Source organism: Hippocampus zosterae, unplaced genomic scaffold (assembly GCF_025434085.1).
Source record: "Hippocampus zosterae strain Florida unplaced genomic scaffold, ASM2543408v3 HiC_scaffold_233, whole genome shotgun sequence".
NCBI lineage: Eukaryota > Metazoa > Chordata > Actinopteri > Syngnathiformes > Syngnathidae > Hippocampus > Hippocampus zosterae.
Window position 1 is genome coordinate 1 of NW_026262825.1, and position 15,850 is coordinate 15,850.

General features: G+C 62.0%; 2 protein-coding genes across 2 annotated transcripts; one reads left to right on the plus strand and one right to left on the minus strand.

Annotated features, from left to right (window-relative positions):
• Positions 1 to 11,899: 11,899 nt before the first annotated feature.
• On the minus strand, positions 11,900 to 13,459 carry LOC127594759 (outer membrane lipoprotein BfpB-like). Its single transcript, XM_052056521.1, has one exon. The coding sequence runs from the start codon at positions 13,457 to 13,459 to the stop codon at positions 11,900 to 11,902; it is 1,560 nt and encodes a 519-aa protein (XP_051912481.1).
• Positions 13,460 to 15,144: 1,685 nt separating this feature from the next.
• On the plus strand, positions 15,145 to 15,807 carry LOC127594760 (protein ParA-like). The gene has a single exon (XM_052056522.1). The coding sequence runs from the start codon at positions 15,145 to 15,147 to the stop codon at positions 15,805 to 15,807; it is 663 nt and encodes a 220-aa protein (XP_051912482.1).
• The last annotated feature ends 43 nt before the right edge of the window (positions 15,808 to 15,850 follow it).

Genomic DNA, 15,850 nt, shown 5'->3' on the forward strand with positions numbered 1-15,850 from the left:
CCCTCGGCGATCAGTTCGGCGACGGTGATCTTGAGAACGCCGCCGGCGGCAGTTGAAACACTCGTTTCGAACGTATCGAAATCATCCAACGCCATCGCGCGGGCCGCTGCGGCGTAGCTCGTAAGGCGTTCAGCATCGGTCTTGGTCTTGAGCCCGCGCGCATGGTCAGCGGCGATCTCCACCGCGATCGCGCCGATAACTGCGAAGATAAGGAGCGACAGGACGGCTTCCGGTAGCGAAAGACCACGCAGAGCCCGCCTGGCCCGACCAAAACCTCGAGCGCATCGTTTCGAACGGCGTAGGGTCAGCATCCGATGCACCCTCCCGTCGAGAGTGCGCCGATAACCGAACCAGTCACCGCATTCAGGTTACGGGTGGTCGCTGCGCCTGGCGAGACCAGACCCTCGATGTCGACCGCGGAAAGCGATCCTGTGGTTTCGACGGTCGGAATGACGGCGGCGCCGTCCACGCTGATCGACGCCGTCGAGAATGGGGCCGCGACCGTCAGTTCGACCGGGGATCCGTTGACGGCCGAGAGCGATGTCGCGCCGAGCTGGTTGGCCGCGAGAGAGGAGATGTCCGCCAGCTCCGCATCGAGCGCGCCGAGTTCAGCTTCGGCCGCCGTAAGCGACGCCGCCGTCGCCCCGTCCGCAGCTGCGGTTTCCGCCGTCAGATCGTCGATTGCGAGCGCCGCGCTTTCGAAGCGCATCGCTTCGATCATCTCGGCGTTCGCGAATGACGCGCCGCCCGCGAAACGAAGATCGGCCGAGAAAGTGAGTGAAGGGGAACCGGCTCTTGGCCGTCGGAGCGCAAGGTTCTGGTCGATTTCGTTGAAATGATGCGCCCAGACGAGAATCTCGTCCGCAGCAGTCGTTATACCCAGAACGTCAGTTGCATAGGACGTCGCATCGCCGAGATCGTCATCTGCGGTCGAAGATGATGCGACGGCGCCGGATCTTCCGCTGAGCGCAGCGCGAACCGCAATGCGTTCCTCGGCGCTCGAAGCTGGCATGGACGCCGTGACGAGACCATGAGGAAGTCCGTCGATTTCGACGGCCGTGAACGAGAGCGCGACGTCCCTCGAGGTCTCGCGAAGCCAGGGCTCGCGCGATCCCGCCAGATCCGCCGCTGCAAGCGTCACCGCCCCGAGTGAGAGGTCCGGTGCCGTCGCAGGGTCTTCAGGATTGAGATGGGCGTCGAGCGCTCTCGCCCAGTTCGCGATCTGATCCGCTGCGCGAGCCGCCTTCGCTTCGGCAAGGGCTTCCGCTCTGATGTTCATCGCTTGCGAAAACGCGATCGCGGCGAGTAAGGAGACAAGTGCGGCGGCGGGGAGTGAGGCTCCCCGCCGCCAGCGCCGCGGGACACCGCGACGCATACGCGGTCGCTGGGACGGCGCATTGGAAAACCGAGTGACGGGCCTTCCAAGCGGCAACCCATGATACGCAACTTCGATGCGCGACGCTCCGGAGTGTTTGGGACGCGCGCCTCGGTGGACAGTGGAGGCGACCGTAACGCGGTCGTCTCCCGCAACGTTCGGAAACGCAGCATTGAAGGGCTGTTCAGAACGCAACGCGAGCGGCGCCGAATGGTCGCGACGCGATGATCTGCTGAGGAGCATCAAACAGACCGACGTCTCGTTGTGGGCGAAGACCATCGAAACCGCTCCGTCCTTCAGGACCGCGTAATGGCGATGTCGTTGCCCGCATCGCCGTTGGCGCATGCGGTCGCCGCGCCCGCCGCCGTCAGCGGCAGCGTGGCGGCAGTGCCCGTGACTGCGAGGGCGCGGATGCCGCTCTGGCTCGACGATTGCCCGAAATACTGGCTCAGCAAGTTGATGCAGGCGTCATCGTCGAGATCGTTCACGGTGACGGTGTAGACCCATTCGCGCCGGTGACGGCGATCGTCGTGCCGTAAGGCGTCTCGATGATCGGATCGCCATCGGCGTCAACCGTCTCAGCGGTTTCCGGGATTTTCCCCGCAGCGGCGAGGAAGGGGATCATGTCGCCCGTGCCGTAGGTGTTGGACGCAGCGTAAGCGTCATCGATCTCGCCTGTGAGCGTGATCAGGAGCTGATCCATGTTCGCTTCGCGAATATTGCCGCGGAACGTGAAGAACGTGGCGAGAATCACGACGAGGACGATGGCGCTGAGGATCAGCGTCAAAAGCGCGTTCTCCATCCCGAGAACGGCGCCGAGACGCTTGCGCTGCGGTTTCATTCCGCTCGCGGTCGCATTGGTTCGCGGTGCCCGGATGCGGTCTGCGAACCGAACCCGGGCCAAACGCCGGGGATCGAAGAGAGATAGGTTTCTGGCGGTTACGGCGATCATATGAGTCTCCTTTTCGATACGCCTTACGGGGGCGAGCGCGCCGGACGCGCTCAGGTGATGGCCTGCTGGATCTCGTGAACGGTGACGGCCATGGTCGCGATGATCACCGTCATCAGGACCATCAGGGTGAGGTTGAGCATGTTCGCCCGCCGCTCGATCCGCTCCTCGATGCCAGCGATCCAGCCGAGGAGGTAGGTGTGGAAGGCGTTGATCCAGTCGTCCCGCTCGGCGTAGGCCGCGAGCATCGCGTTCGTCTCGAGCGAGGGGAACTCATGGCCCGCCTGCGCGGCCGCCTGGCCGATATTGGCGCGGTTGGCGTAGCGCGCGATCGCGCCGATCCTCGACCGCTCATAAGGCGAACCCGTCTCCGCCATCCGCGTGAGAAGACTGGTGTTGAGGTTCGCGTCCATCCGCGCCTGCTCGATTATAGCGAGCAGGAACGCCGCCCCAGCGCGCAGCTTGTAAAAGGAGAAGGGTGGGAAACGGTCGGCGATCACCCGACCTGGACCGACCCAGTTCAGAGTGAGCCAACGCAACCAGATGATAAGGGCGATGACAAAAGGGAGGGCGATGAACCCGTATTCCACTAGCCCCGTGCAAACGGTGTAGAGAACCCGGCCCTGAATCGGCCAATCCTCCACGGCCGCCAGACGCTCGAATGCCGGGAAAAGCTCGATGCCGAGAACGGCTAGTTGCGCGATCAGGAGGCATGTAACGACCAGCGTCGTCGAGAAGGCCTTTCGGTACGCTGCCGCGATCCGCGTCTCGTTCTGACAGATAAACGCCGCGCCTTCGAAGATGCGCCAGGTCTCGTTGGTGCGTCCTATGGCGGAGAAGAGCATCGCCTCCTGACCGGGCGACCAAAAGGCGGCGCTTTCCGCGAAGGCCCCGCGCGCGTTGGCCCGACGGAGTTCGGCGAGAATACGCGACGTCGTTTTGGATCCGCGTAGGGCGAACACCTCCCCCGCCCTCGCGAGCGCCGTCTTCAACTCCATAGGCGATCCGCCGCCTTCAGGCGTCTTGATCAGCGTCGCGATCAGCTTCCAGGCGTCCGCGCGCGACTTGCGATCGAAGTTAAACCGCAGCCAGGCTTTCGAGAGGGGGTTAGCGGATTGGTTCATGTGACCATCCTCAAAACCTGTCCGTCGCCTTGGGCGGCGCGCGGATCAGCCGGCCGCGCCACGGGACGAGAAAAGTCGACGCCCTTGATCAGAGCGTCGTTCGGATCGACTTCGCCGGAAAGAACGCGGGCGAGCAGTTTTTCCTGAAGGGAGATCCCGCCGAGGCCGGTCTCGGCGAGCCAGTAGTTCTTCGCCTTGAAGGCCTCGCCGGCCTTCACGTAGTCGAGATAGACTTCATCGGGCCTGATGGTTTCCGCGACGGCGACCAGGCGTTCGTATCCCGCCCACGTCGCCCGGCCGATATCCGTCGCCGTCTCGCGCAAGCAGTCGGAGCAGCCCGCCTTGTTGCGCCAGCGAATGCCGTCGCTCCGCTCGACGCCAGAGAGATCCGGAATGAGGACGCCGCGTTCCCTCGCCTGATCTTCCGTCAACCGGCAGCTCGCGCAGAGCTTCGGATAAAGCGTCTGCTTCATAAGAAGCTCAATCGTGCCGGGCTTGCAGATCTCGGAGGCGGAAACCCCGAGATCGATCATCCGAAAGAGAATCGAGTTGGCGTTGTCGGCGTGGATCGTCGTGAAGACCTGGTGGCCGGTGTCGATGAATTGCAGCGCTTCGCGCGCGCTTTCGGCGTCGCGGATCTCCGAGATCACGCCGACGTCGGGGTTGATCCGGACGAAATGGCCGAGCGCATCGCGAAACGCCTGTCCCCGGGCTGCGCCGGCGGCGGCGGAATTCATCGGAATCTGAATAATGCCGTCGTAGTCGAGCTTATACTCAACCGGGTCCTCGATCGTGGCGATCGAGATCTCGCCATCATACTCCTTGTAGAGCTCCTGGACGATGCGGATCAGCGTCGTCGACTTACCGTCGCCGGTGACGCCGCCGATAATCGTCCCGCCCCTCAGCTTCGTTCTGACTTCTTCCAACTCGCGCATCGTCTCGTGGTCGAAACCGAGGCTGTCGAGAGAGGCGGCGCCGTGATCGGCGTCGTTGAAGAAGAGGCGTAGGACGACATGCTCGGTGACGGCCGATCCGCTCTCGTGCGGCCCTCGCTGGCCGCGGAGCTTCACCACGACTTTGGGAATGGCGAATGTGCTTTTGGCGGTAACCGAGAAACTCTGAAACTTGCTGACGGTTTTGTCGACATGGCCGGACATATCGTCCCTTGCGTCGAAGATCGCATGGACGGCGGCTTCGCCTTCTGCTCGCGACCAGGGTTTCCCGAAGGTCTTTTCCTTGCCCGCGATCTTGACCCGAACGACCGCGTCTTTCTCGCGGATGATGAACTTTACATCCGAGGCCCTGTCCCGCGCGGCGTCTTCGATAACCTGCAGCGCGCGGTTGCCGCCTTCGGTCATGGTTCCTTCGGAAATCACCCGCTGGACGTCGTGAACCGAAACTCCGCGAAGATCGCCGATCTCGTTGAAGGACGCGTACTGGAAGCGCTCGAAAGGCAGTTTTCCCTCGCGCTTGAACTGGTCGAATTCGTCGCGAAACGCGGGATTGTGCACGTAGTCCTGAACGACGTGAACCACGCCGGAGGGCGTCGGGCAGCAAACCGATTTGAAAACGTCGCTGCCGAGCGCCTGGAGTGCCTCTTCCGTATGCTTCCGTGCAGGGGCCCGGCTAGTGGCCGTCTTCCCTCTATCGACGCCTCGCGCCGCCCGCCGGGCCGCGCCCGCGCCTGGCCCGGCATCTGGAGCCCCAGGCCGGGCCGAGTGCGGCGAGCCCGCGGATTTATCGCGAGAGAAGAGACCGAAGAGGCCCATTAGCCGGGCTCCTCGCCGGAGAGGAAAGCTTCGATTAGATTATAATCGTCGTCGCGCTCTTCGCGCTCGCCGCCCGTGAGGATCCTCTCGAACACGTCCGTCGCGGTCGCGTCCGCAAGCACCTGGTCGAAACCAAGCGGGCTTATGAATGGATCGCGCGGGTTCGTCGGGGCGCTCATTGCGTCGCTCCCGGCGCGCCGTCGGTATTGGCGGAGACGATCGGCAAGTCCGTCTCGACGCCGTTCTCGGTGACGGAGACGCGATCGATATCGATGCCCGTGACGATCACGCCGCCGGGAAGCGCGTAACCAACCTCCACATGCCACTCTTCGTCGCCGCGCATGATGAGAGCGGCGGCGCCGGAGGCGCTTTTGGCGGTGTAAACGACGGTGTAGTCGCCAGCGCAGGATTGAGCGGGGGGCGCGACTTCTGCTCCTCCGTCAGCGGCTTGCCCGATCAACGCCGCCAAGGGACCCAAAGCGGCTTCGACCGATTCGTCTTCCGATGGAGCGACCGCGCGCACGCGGTCTTCTTCCGAGGTCGCTGAAGTCGCCGTCTCTTCCGCTGTCGTGATCTCCTCGCTCGAGGAATCCGACGAGGGCGGACACGACATGACCTGATCGCGCGTAGCGGATATTCCGCCGAACCCTGAGCGCGATGTGAGTTCCGCAGCGGTGATAACGGCGGACAGGCGATTGCTCTGATCTATGAGACCCGCCATCAGGCGGGCGCGCTCCGCGCAGATCGTCAGGAGTTCGCCTTCCAGAGAGATCGTCAGCAGCGCGTCCGATGCGTCCTCGTCCACGCGATCGGCGGCTGAGCGATAGGCCTGCCGAATGAGATCGATCGGACAACCGGCGTATTCGTCCGACGCACCGGCGCCGCGCAGCTCTTCAGCTCCGACATTCTCCACCAGCGCGGCCGCGCCCTCGGTCGAGGCGGCGCCCGAAAAGCCCTGCGCATGGGCTGGAGCGGCTCCGAGAAGCGCCGCGATCGCCAGGCAAGACGCGGTGGACAAAGGCATCGCCCGGCTACGGGTCGAAGACTCTGAAAAGTTGATCATTCGGGGCTCCATGTCCAACCGACGGCGCGGGCGAGGTCGCGCCAGTTCAGTTCGCGGGTTGATCCATCCGGCTTGGCGAGCGTCATGACCTCGCCGCGAAGCTCGTAGATCCCGAGGCGGTCTTCCGGATCTGCGCTGAGATCACTTGGTGCGAAGTCGAGCGTTCGATCGCGCTCGAATTTCACAGATCCCTCGTGAAAACCGGGCATGGAAAGACTGACGATGTTCGCGGCGAGATGCCGGAAGAAGGCTCCGGCTTCTGTGTCGATGCCGGTCGGCCTGAACGGGTTCTGCTCGTTCAGCTCATAGGTCTCTGCCGGCGCATCCGCCCAGAGCACAAGAACGCCGTCGGGATCTCCATTGGCGTCCCGGGACGTGTCGAGCGTGGCGTAGCGGGCGACCTTATCTTCGCCTTCCATCACCCAGAGCTGCGAAGGCAGAGCATGATAGATGTAAAAGAGATCCTGCGGACCAGAGAGGAACTGGCCCGAGAAATCGGCGGCGAAAGCCGCTTTTTCTTCGAGGCTTGACGGTGCGCCCGGAAGCGCCGCCGCCTCTTCGCCGGCTGCTTCTCCATTCTCTGGCGGGGAAGGCTCCACAACGGACGCCGGTTGCGCGAAGAAATCCTTCACGGGTGCCGACGGGTCTTGCTTCAGCAGCTCGAAATAATTCGTCGAGGTCTGCTTCTCGTTGACCTTCAGGCCAAGGCTCTCCGCAGACGGGAAGTCGGGGCAGAGTTCGTAGACCGACGCGGGAACTGATTCCTGAAGATGACCATCCCCATAAAGGAAGAAGCGCCGTGGCCCCTTCTCCCATGAACGGAGATAGAAACGCCCGTCGCGGCCTCATAGAATACAGGCGTCGCCCCCTTTCCGGAGGTGTTGTTCTCGCCTCGATTTTGAATGCGTAGCCAAGTTCTCGCTCGGCGATTGTCTTCAGTGGACCAGACTTGGTGTGTGCCTGATCCGTGGCGCTTCACGTTCTTTTTGGTGTCGAGGTCAAATTGCAGAATGCGATACCACCATCACGGGCGTAAAAGACGATCTTGAGCGCTCCCGAACCAGTGCCACTTTTGCCGTCCAGGTAATGCATCCTCTGAATGTGAAGCTTCCCTGCGACGAGACGGGCTACCTCCTCGGGCGAATGCGTGCTCACTGCGCGATTGACGCCCCAGTCCGTGTGCGCGACGGCTGGCGCCGCGAGAGCGGCCGCAATTGAAGCGGCGGCCAGAATAGTCTTCATGCTCATGCGATTTGCTCCTTCTCGCGATGATCCTCGGAAGACCCATCCTCACTCGCGATCGGCGCTATCCAACCAAGGGTCCAGCTGAGGGGTTCGAAGATGTAACGAACGAGTTTACCGAGAGCGTCGCCCTTCGGCGCACGGCCGAGCCGGTGGCGGATCTCGCGAACACGCGCCTTTCCGAGGGTCTCGGCGAACGAAGTCATGCCGCCCGAACGACGCATGATCTTCACGATCGGTTTCGCCCAGAGTTGATAGCCTCGAAGAACGCGCTCGGGATTGGCGTAGCGACGGTTCAGCCAGACCATGTTGACCCGGCGGTCATCGGTGGAGATGAGGCCCTGAGCGAGCAGCTCGCTGTAGATCACACAGCCGCCGCCGCCGTCACCGCCGCCGGCCCCTCCGCTACCTGTCCCACCGTTCGTCGCTCCTCCTTCAATGCCATGCCCGTCTTCACCCGGATTGTGACCATCGTGGTCGTTCAAGACGGTCCGGGTGCACCGGTTGGCGACAACCCTTCCTGAGGTTCGGACATTCGACAACGTCTGGTTGGGGCGACCTGCGGCGCGAAAATCCCGATAGGTCCGACGGAACGTTTCGCGATAGACGCGGTGTCCGGTGTAGCCGGACGGGCATGAGATGTTTCGGTCTCGCGTCGAAGTCGACGTCAGGTCTCGATAGCAGGAATCCGAAGTCGTCGTTCTGGACAGTCGGACCCGTTCCGCGCCGATCTCCTGATCCGGCCGACCATCGCGATAGTCCCGATAAACGTAGCGATAGACGTCGCGATACCCGTAGCTGCCCCGCCACGGCGAAGGACAGGTCGCGGTGCGATTGAACGTCCTGTTCCGCGAAACCCGGCGCCAGCAGCCATCCCAGCTCGTCGCCCAGGGCGTAGCGCTGGTGTTGACGATGTCCGGCTGGCCGGTATCGAAGGAGACCGTCCGGGTCGTGACGTCCCGCGTCTGGCCGAACTGACCCTCGCCGTACGTGCCGGAGCAAGACAGCGCCCGGTTCTCGGGAACGGTGCTAACCGTGATCGTCTCGCCAGGCGCGCCGACCGAGAAATCGTCGCAGATCGACATGACGATGTTCCCGCTCGTCGCATATTCGCGGATCGTCGCGAACGGGTTGTCCGGATGACGGATTTCCGTCCAGGCGTATTCGACGACATAGAGGCTTGGTGACGGCGGCGTCGATTCGTTCATCTGAACCGTGCAGGCGTGATTGCGCTTGAAGGACCCGGTCGCCGGCGCCCGACAATAGTTCCGCTCTTCCGTCCATGCGCCGACCGAGATCTCCTCCGTCGCTTCTCTGTGGCGGCGTTCGAGAACGCGTTCGCGCTCCTCGTATATACCGGAACCAACTTCGCCCGCCGGACATTCTAGCCGGCGCGTATCGGTCACGGTGAACTGGCCCGCCGCGGAGCCGATCGGGGTGATCTCTTCAAAGAGCGCGACGCGGCCCTCCGGCAGCGGCGTCCCCTCCCCCGCCGATTGCAGGCAATCGGGAACGTCGATCTCTTCGCCGGTCCTGCGCCGCATGCGCGTCCCATCGAGCCGACCGATCTCGCTCATATCGAGATGCGAAAGCGGCTTGCCGAGATCCCGGATGGTCGCGCGCCCGAGGCGGATTTCCTCATGACCGATGCCCGACTTCCCCTCCTCGAAATCGAACCAGGTCAGAAGCGAGCCGTCGCAATAACGCGCGCGAAGGCCGAAGCCCTCGACATGCGCCATATCGAGCCCGTCGATATCCGGAACCGCGCCGCCACTCTCGAGGGCGGCCTGCAGGTCGGGCCGCTCGCCCGTGCGCAGCGTTTGCGCGATGCGATGATGGCCGAGCACAATCATATCGGCGTAGCGGAGAATCAGCGCCTCCCTCGCCTTTCGAGCGCTTTCCTCGGCCCATCTCGGATTGGCGAGCTGCGTTTGCGCCGCCGCTTCGCTGTGCAAAGCGACGGTCAGCGAGATCGCGCCGACGAGCGCCGTCGCGTTCTTGAGGGGGGCTTTCATCGAAGCCGATCGAAGCGCATCGCCCCGACCCAGACGCTGATTTGAAACGCTACGCGACATCAACGCGATCCTTCTCTATGAGCGAGGGGAGTAAGCGGCGCGTCGATGCGCACTGAGCGCGTGCGCCTTTGTCCGATGATGAGCTCGACGCGATCGCCCCTGATCATCACGCGGCGCGCTTCCGCGTTCGGGATCGACTTCGCGATCTCGAGAAGCGTCGCTGGCGGCGCCACGGATGTCACCAGGAACTCGCCGGGCGCGCCGGTTTCGGTGATGCTCTCCTTGATGGAAAGGAACGCGCCCTCAACCCGTTCGAAGAACTCGTCCCGCGACGTCGGCGGCGCGACATCGCGCGCCCAGCCGTAATCGAAAGGAATGACCGCGATTATCTCGGTATCGGTGATCGTCGCTTCGCCTTCATCCCAGCGATTGAGCATCTCCCGGCCGTGAATACGCGCCCAGGCGGGTTCGAACCCGTTCGCCACTCCGAAGATCCGATAGGCGGCGCTTTCAACGCCAAGCGCGGCGATCGCTGGAACCGGAGCGGCGATCGCGTCGTGGCAGCCCGCCTCCCGCTCGACCCATTGCGGGGCGCGCGGCCACCGTCCGGCCAACGCCTCCGGACATCCCTCGACGAAGAGGTCGAAGTCTCGGCTTCGCTCTTCGCGCTCCACAACCTTGGCCGACGGCTCTCCGCTGGCCAGGAAGAACCAGGCAGCCGCGCCAACTACGGCGACTGCGGCCGCAGCGCTTCCGCCCATGACGAGCCCACGCCTGGATAGCGCGGGGAGACTGAAGAGCCGCGCGTCGGCGAACCTCCCTACCCCGCTCTCATCGACTGCCGCGTCATCCAGGAGCAAAGCATCAGCGACGAACGAAGGCGCCGCCTCCATCAGATCCTGAGAAAGCGCGTAGAGCGCTACGACTCCTTCGGCCCGGATCTCTTCGCCATACTCGAGAAGCTCCTCGCGAGATCCGAAGAGCGCTTCCGTACCGAGCGAGATCTCGCCCTTGGCGACGATGAAGCTGAACCAGAGGCGCTGCGAAACATCGCCGTAAAGCACGAGCACCGCCTGGTCGCGCGGGGGAAGAGTCGAGGCGATCAGCGGCGCGAGAGCGAAGCGCCCGCGCGCCAGCTCGTCACCGACATAGCCGAAACGGCTTCCCCAGGAGACGCGCAACGCGTTCCTGGGTTTGCGATAGCTTTTGTCGGACTGGGCCACCCAATCGACGGGGGCGACGGCTTCGAACCCGGCGAAGGTGACGATGCGGATCTCGTCGGTTGTGTAATCGTTCATCGCGCAGCCTCCCTCGGAAGGCTCGCAAAACGAGGGGCGAGCGCATATATTGGAGAGATCAGGAGGACGCCAAGGGACAGCGCGATGACGGAAGCTGAGGCGAAAAAGATCGATGCAGAGATTGCGCATCTCAATTCGATGACCGCCCAGGCTTTGGCCAACATCGAAAAGATGCAGGCCGAAACGGCGAAGCTGCAGACTGAGAACCGCTGGTATCTACTCGTGATCGGCTCCGGAGCGACATTGGCGATCGCGGCCATCGTAAAGATCTTTTTCTGACTGGCGCTCATCGCATCGCTCCCCAACCGAAGCGCGCGAATACTACCTGATCGTCGGCGCCGGTCGCGAAGAAGGCGTAAACCGCGCGCCCGAAATGCGCCCGGTACTGCGTGAAGAGCCAGTCCGGATCATCGACGAACGGACGCTCGATGCTGATCTGATCTTTTCCCCAACGCGATGCGCTGATCATCAGGATCCCGGTTGAGCTCTGTCCTTTCGCCGAGAGCACAACACTGCTGCTGTCATCGCCGCGGACATGGCGATGAAGGCAGGAGCCAAGTGCGAACTGATCTACAACCGGTTCCGGATCGAACGTCAGATCATCCGGCCACCCATCAGCGAACTGAAGGAACACGCCCAGTTCGTAGGAGCCCGTGCAGCGCCCTTCGGACAGCGTTCGCAGGGCTCTATCGACGGCGAGCGAACAATGTTCCCTCGGGGCGCTCATTCCACGACTTCCCGCATTTCGAATTGATCGCCAACCATCACGACGCAGGCGAGATCAACGCCCGACGAATGAGGGTGGGCCTGAACGATCGACCAGGTTCCGGTATCGACATTGACGAAGACCGTCATGCCGATCACCTTTTGCTCGCCTGTCGCTAGAGCGACCTCGCCGTGCTCCTGGGCGAGCCACGCCATTATCCGGTCGAGCGGTCTGCAGGTAAGCGCGGCATCGGCTTGTAGCCGATTAGTCGTGTATGGGAACTTCGCGTCCCCGAACGCCACTACGCTGCCGACCACGATCACGAGCAGCACCAATAGGGATATGACAGAATAGTCTCTCACTGCGCGGCCGCCACTTTGAGGGTCCGGCTGGCCGACGGGATGATCGACGGTCGCACCATGACGATCAGGCGCGTGCGGCTCGTATCTCCGAAGCGGGCTCCGCCGAGGCCGAAGAAGTCCGACTGTCCTACCCCATCGTCGCGGCGTTCCGCGCTTTCCTGCTCATAGCCGGAGAGGATCAAGGTCTCTCCGGGAGAGAGAACGATGGACTTCTGCGTCACGCGCTCGTCGATCTGCGGCAGCTGGACGGTGCCGTCGCCCGACTGAAAACTGTCGAGCGCGACCAGGTCCGACTGCATGATCGTCGTGGTGAGGTGGATGCGATCGTCGCCGATCAGACGGGGAAGCGCGTAAACGAAGACGCCGGTGTCGATCGTATCCGTCTCGATGCCGGTCTGCGTCGAGCTGTCATTCGTTGACGTCGTGACGTTCGATACGAAGTTCTGCGTTCGCGAACGAACGAAGGGCGCGACGACGCCTGACTGCGTCACATCGCTAAAGAACTGATAGTCGACGACGGCCCGCGAGCGGGACAATGCGCGAATGTCGAGGGCGGTGCCGGCGAGCGACGCCGGGGAGAGGATCTGGATTGATCCAACCGCGGGACCGCCGAGCGTGGCTCCCGCCCCACCGGTGATGCTGAACGCCGCATCGTCGAACGCCAGATTGAAATCCAGCCCGAGCGCATAGTCGTCCGTCAGCGACGTATCGACGAAGAAGAGCGCGATCTCGAGGCCGATGCGCGCCGAGAAGCTCTTCTCGAAATCGTCGATGATCGCCTTCACCGTCGCCTGAACGGACGGAGGCGCGACGACAGTCAGACGTCCGCTGTCGCGCGAAGCGATGAAACGGCTCGGCGCAGGCGCGACCTGGCCCATGAGCTCCATCAGCTCGGACCAGGGATCCTGTTCCGCCGATGAACTCAGCGAGACCGAACGCGCCCCGCCCGAAGACCCGCCGGATAGCGAAGCGCCGACCGTTGACTGGAAGTTCCCCGCCGCCACGGGAAGGCTGATCGGATAGGTCGCGGTCTGCATTCGATCGAGGCGAATGCTCCGTCCATCGAAGGACCAGTGGAGATCGAACCGCGAGGCGACCGCATCGAGAAGGTCTGAAAGCGGGCCCTTGTGATCGACGGTCATCGTCCCGTCGATCGGTATATCTTCCACGAGATTGTCCTCGCCGACATAGCGCCGCCGGATGCGCACCGGCAGACCGGTCGCGTCCTGGATCGATTTTGCGATGCGATTGATGCCCGAGGGCTGGGAGATCCTGAGCGCAACGCCTGACGACGACTGCAGCTTACGCGGAAGCGCAGAGCCTCTGTTCACCGAAACGACCGGCCGCGCGACGGCCTCACCGTAGTAGGGCGCGGGTTCTTCGATGACATTGGCCCGCTGTGCGTTTCTCAGTGCCGCCGCTTTTTCTTCCGCGGAAACCGTTATCCTTCCGATATCGGCGTCAGCCTGTTCGATGCTCTCGCATCCAGCCAGGAATACGAGCGCGGCCGTGGTTACTATCAGCCCTCGACCGTAGTTCCGGAAACGATCAACCATCGGCCGGACCCTCCAGAATTATCACCTTGTTGGGAAAGATCCGCGCAATAGGCTGCGGCGTGGCTCTTGAAAATCCGGAGACGAGCTCGGCTGCGGCTTGCTCGAAGTCGGCCGTGATCGCGACAGGCGCAGTGATCCGCCATTCGACGTCCGAGTTCGCGATGACCGTCCACCCATCTTCCCGCGCCCAGTCCGAGAGGGTGCCCGCGAGACTATCTCCGGGCGCCGCCCGCCATGTGGGGAGCGGCGGCGCGACCTCGATCTGGATCGGAAGGTCATCCGCGGATGCAGCTGCGTGTGGGGCGTTCGCAACTACAACCGTATCGCTCTTGGCGGGCGGCGCCACGGAGAACTCTGTCGACGAGACAACGGTGCTCGACAGAGTTTCCGGTGGTTGCCTGTTCTCGATTTCATGGTCGACGGAGTTCTCCGTGGTGCCGCCGACTTTGGACTCCCCTTCTTCGATCGCAGCGAGAACGGTCTGTCGAAGGTTCTCGTTGGGTAGCGGCTGATCTTCTGATGTCCGCAATACTTGCCCAGGTGAGAGAGACCATGGCCGCTGCAGGTCGTTCAGATCAGCAAGCTCTTTTGGCGAGATACCCTCCCGCGCGGCGATCTCTTCGAGCGTGTCTCCGGCGAAAACGCGCACAGGCGTTCGAACCAACGGTTCATCTTCAGCCGCCTCCGCGACGATTGGACGAAAACTGACGATCGGCGTCGCCCACTGTTCGTCCGGTGCGCTTTTGGCGAATTTGACGGCCTCGACGCGACCAGGCGCGGGATTCGTTTTTTTCGGAGCTGTCGATGCGGAGGCGAAAGATTCGCGTCTCGACTCTGGCTTCGCTTCTTTCGGAGGGTCCAGTTCGATCGTCGAGATAGACGTGAAGTTCTCCTGGTCGGTCGTTTCGATCCTCGGACCCGTTGGCTCACTCAATGCAGCAATAGCCGCTGTGCCGGAATGCGCTGCTTCGAGATAGACGTAATCGCTCCACACGCTGGGTGCATGGCGGGTTGCGCTTACGCCAGAGAAACGGATCGGCTCCGAATTTGACGGAGATGCGACCGTTAGCATCAAGACGCCGATCAACGGCATGTTCGCCCACGTCGAACCTCTGGTTGGCCGAAGTTGGTTCATCCCTCTACCCCGCTGACTCAGGTTCCGTTGTTTTCATCGAGTCAGGCGCAAGATATGCAATTGAGAATGTTTCACGCAAGAGAAATGAAATGAAAGGCGTTTCATATATGTGATTTCAGATGCCCTTGTCCCTCCCAAACGGCGAAGAGGCCCAAACGCTGGATGACTGCAACCGGTAGGCAAGCCTCTCAACCGGCAGGCAAGCCTCACACGACAAAGCACACTCGCCACCATCACTTAACCGCGTGATAGCTAACGGGAGATGGCCTCCCCGGTGCCATTTCATGGATTATGAAATAATATATATCGTGATATATATTATGGAATATCTCATGGCGATATCAGGATGTTCTACCGTCGCTTCCCGGCACAGATTGAAACAATTATCGGTGTAATAACAATTCGTTACTGCCTTCGACTCTAAACTCCCATTTATTATGCCGTGCCATATTTTGTTTCACGGCATTGACAGTTACGGCATATCGTATACCGTGCCACTTTATATGCCATATTGAGCAGAGGCGGGAGACGTAGAATGATTATCGGCGTAATGTCACCCAAAGGAGGGTGCGGCAAGTCGACGACGGTGATGGTACTGGCGTCGGCGTTAAGCACAAATGAAGATCTGTCGATTGCGGTTGTAGACGCAGACCCCCGTCAAAGCTTAGCGCGCGTGTGGATTGGAAAGAGGGAGGAAAGTGAAATCGGAGAGCCGCCTTTCACCGTAACATCCGAGATCAAGGAAACCGAGATCGTCGACATGTTAGAGAAGGTGGAAGAGTCCGCCGATGTAGTCATTGTCGACCTGGAGGGCGCTGCCGGATTGATGTCATCCTACGTTGCCACAAGCGCAGACCTTTGCATTGTTCCGATGAGACCGAGTGCGTTGGATGGGGATGCGGCCGGATCGGCGCTCAAGTTGATCCGTTCGACAGGGAAAGCGATGAAGCGGGAGATTCCTACAGTCGTCCTGATCACTCAAACAGATGCAGCCATCACAACGCGGTCGCACCGAGAGGTAGTCGAAGAACTGGACAGTGCTGGCATTCGTCGATGTAGCGTGGAGCTAATGAAAAGAGCCCCGTTCGAACGCATGATGGCGGAAGGAAAGACTCTCTTCGAACTAGCGGATACCGAATCCGTCGCCAAAGCCCGAGAGAATGCGAAAGCAATGGCGAGGGAGATAGTAGCTATCGTGGAGGCGAACCATTGAGCAACTTCCTCAATCTTGATGATGACGACACACCAGAAACTCC

Excerpts from the sequence above, each read along its gene's own strand:
- LOC127594759 (XM_052056521.1), bottom strand. The coding sequence starts at position 13,459 with ATGGTTGATCGTTTCCGGAACTACGGTCGAGGGCTGATAGTAACCACG.
- LOC127594760 (XM_052056522.1), top strand. The coding sequence starts at position 15,145 with ATGTCACCCAAAGGAGGGTGCGGCAAGTCGACGACGGTGATGGTACTG.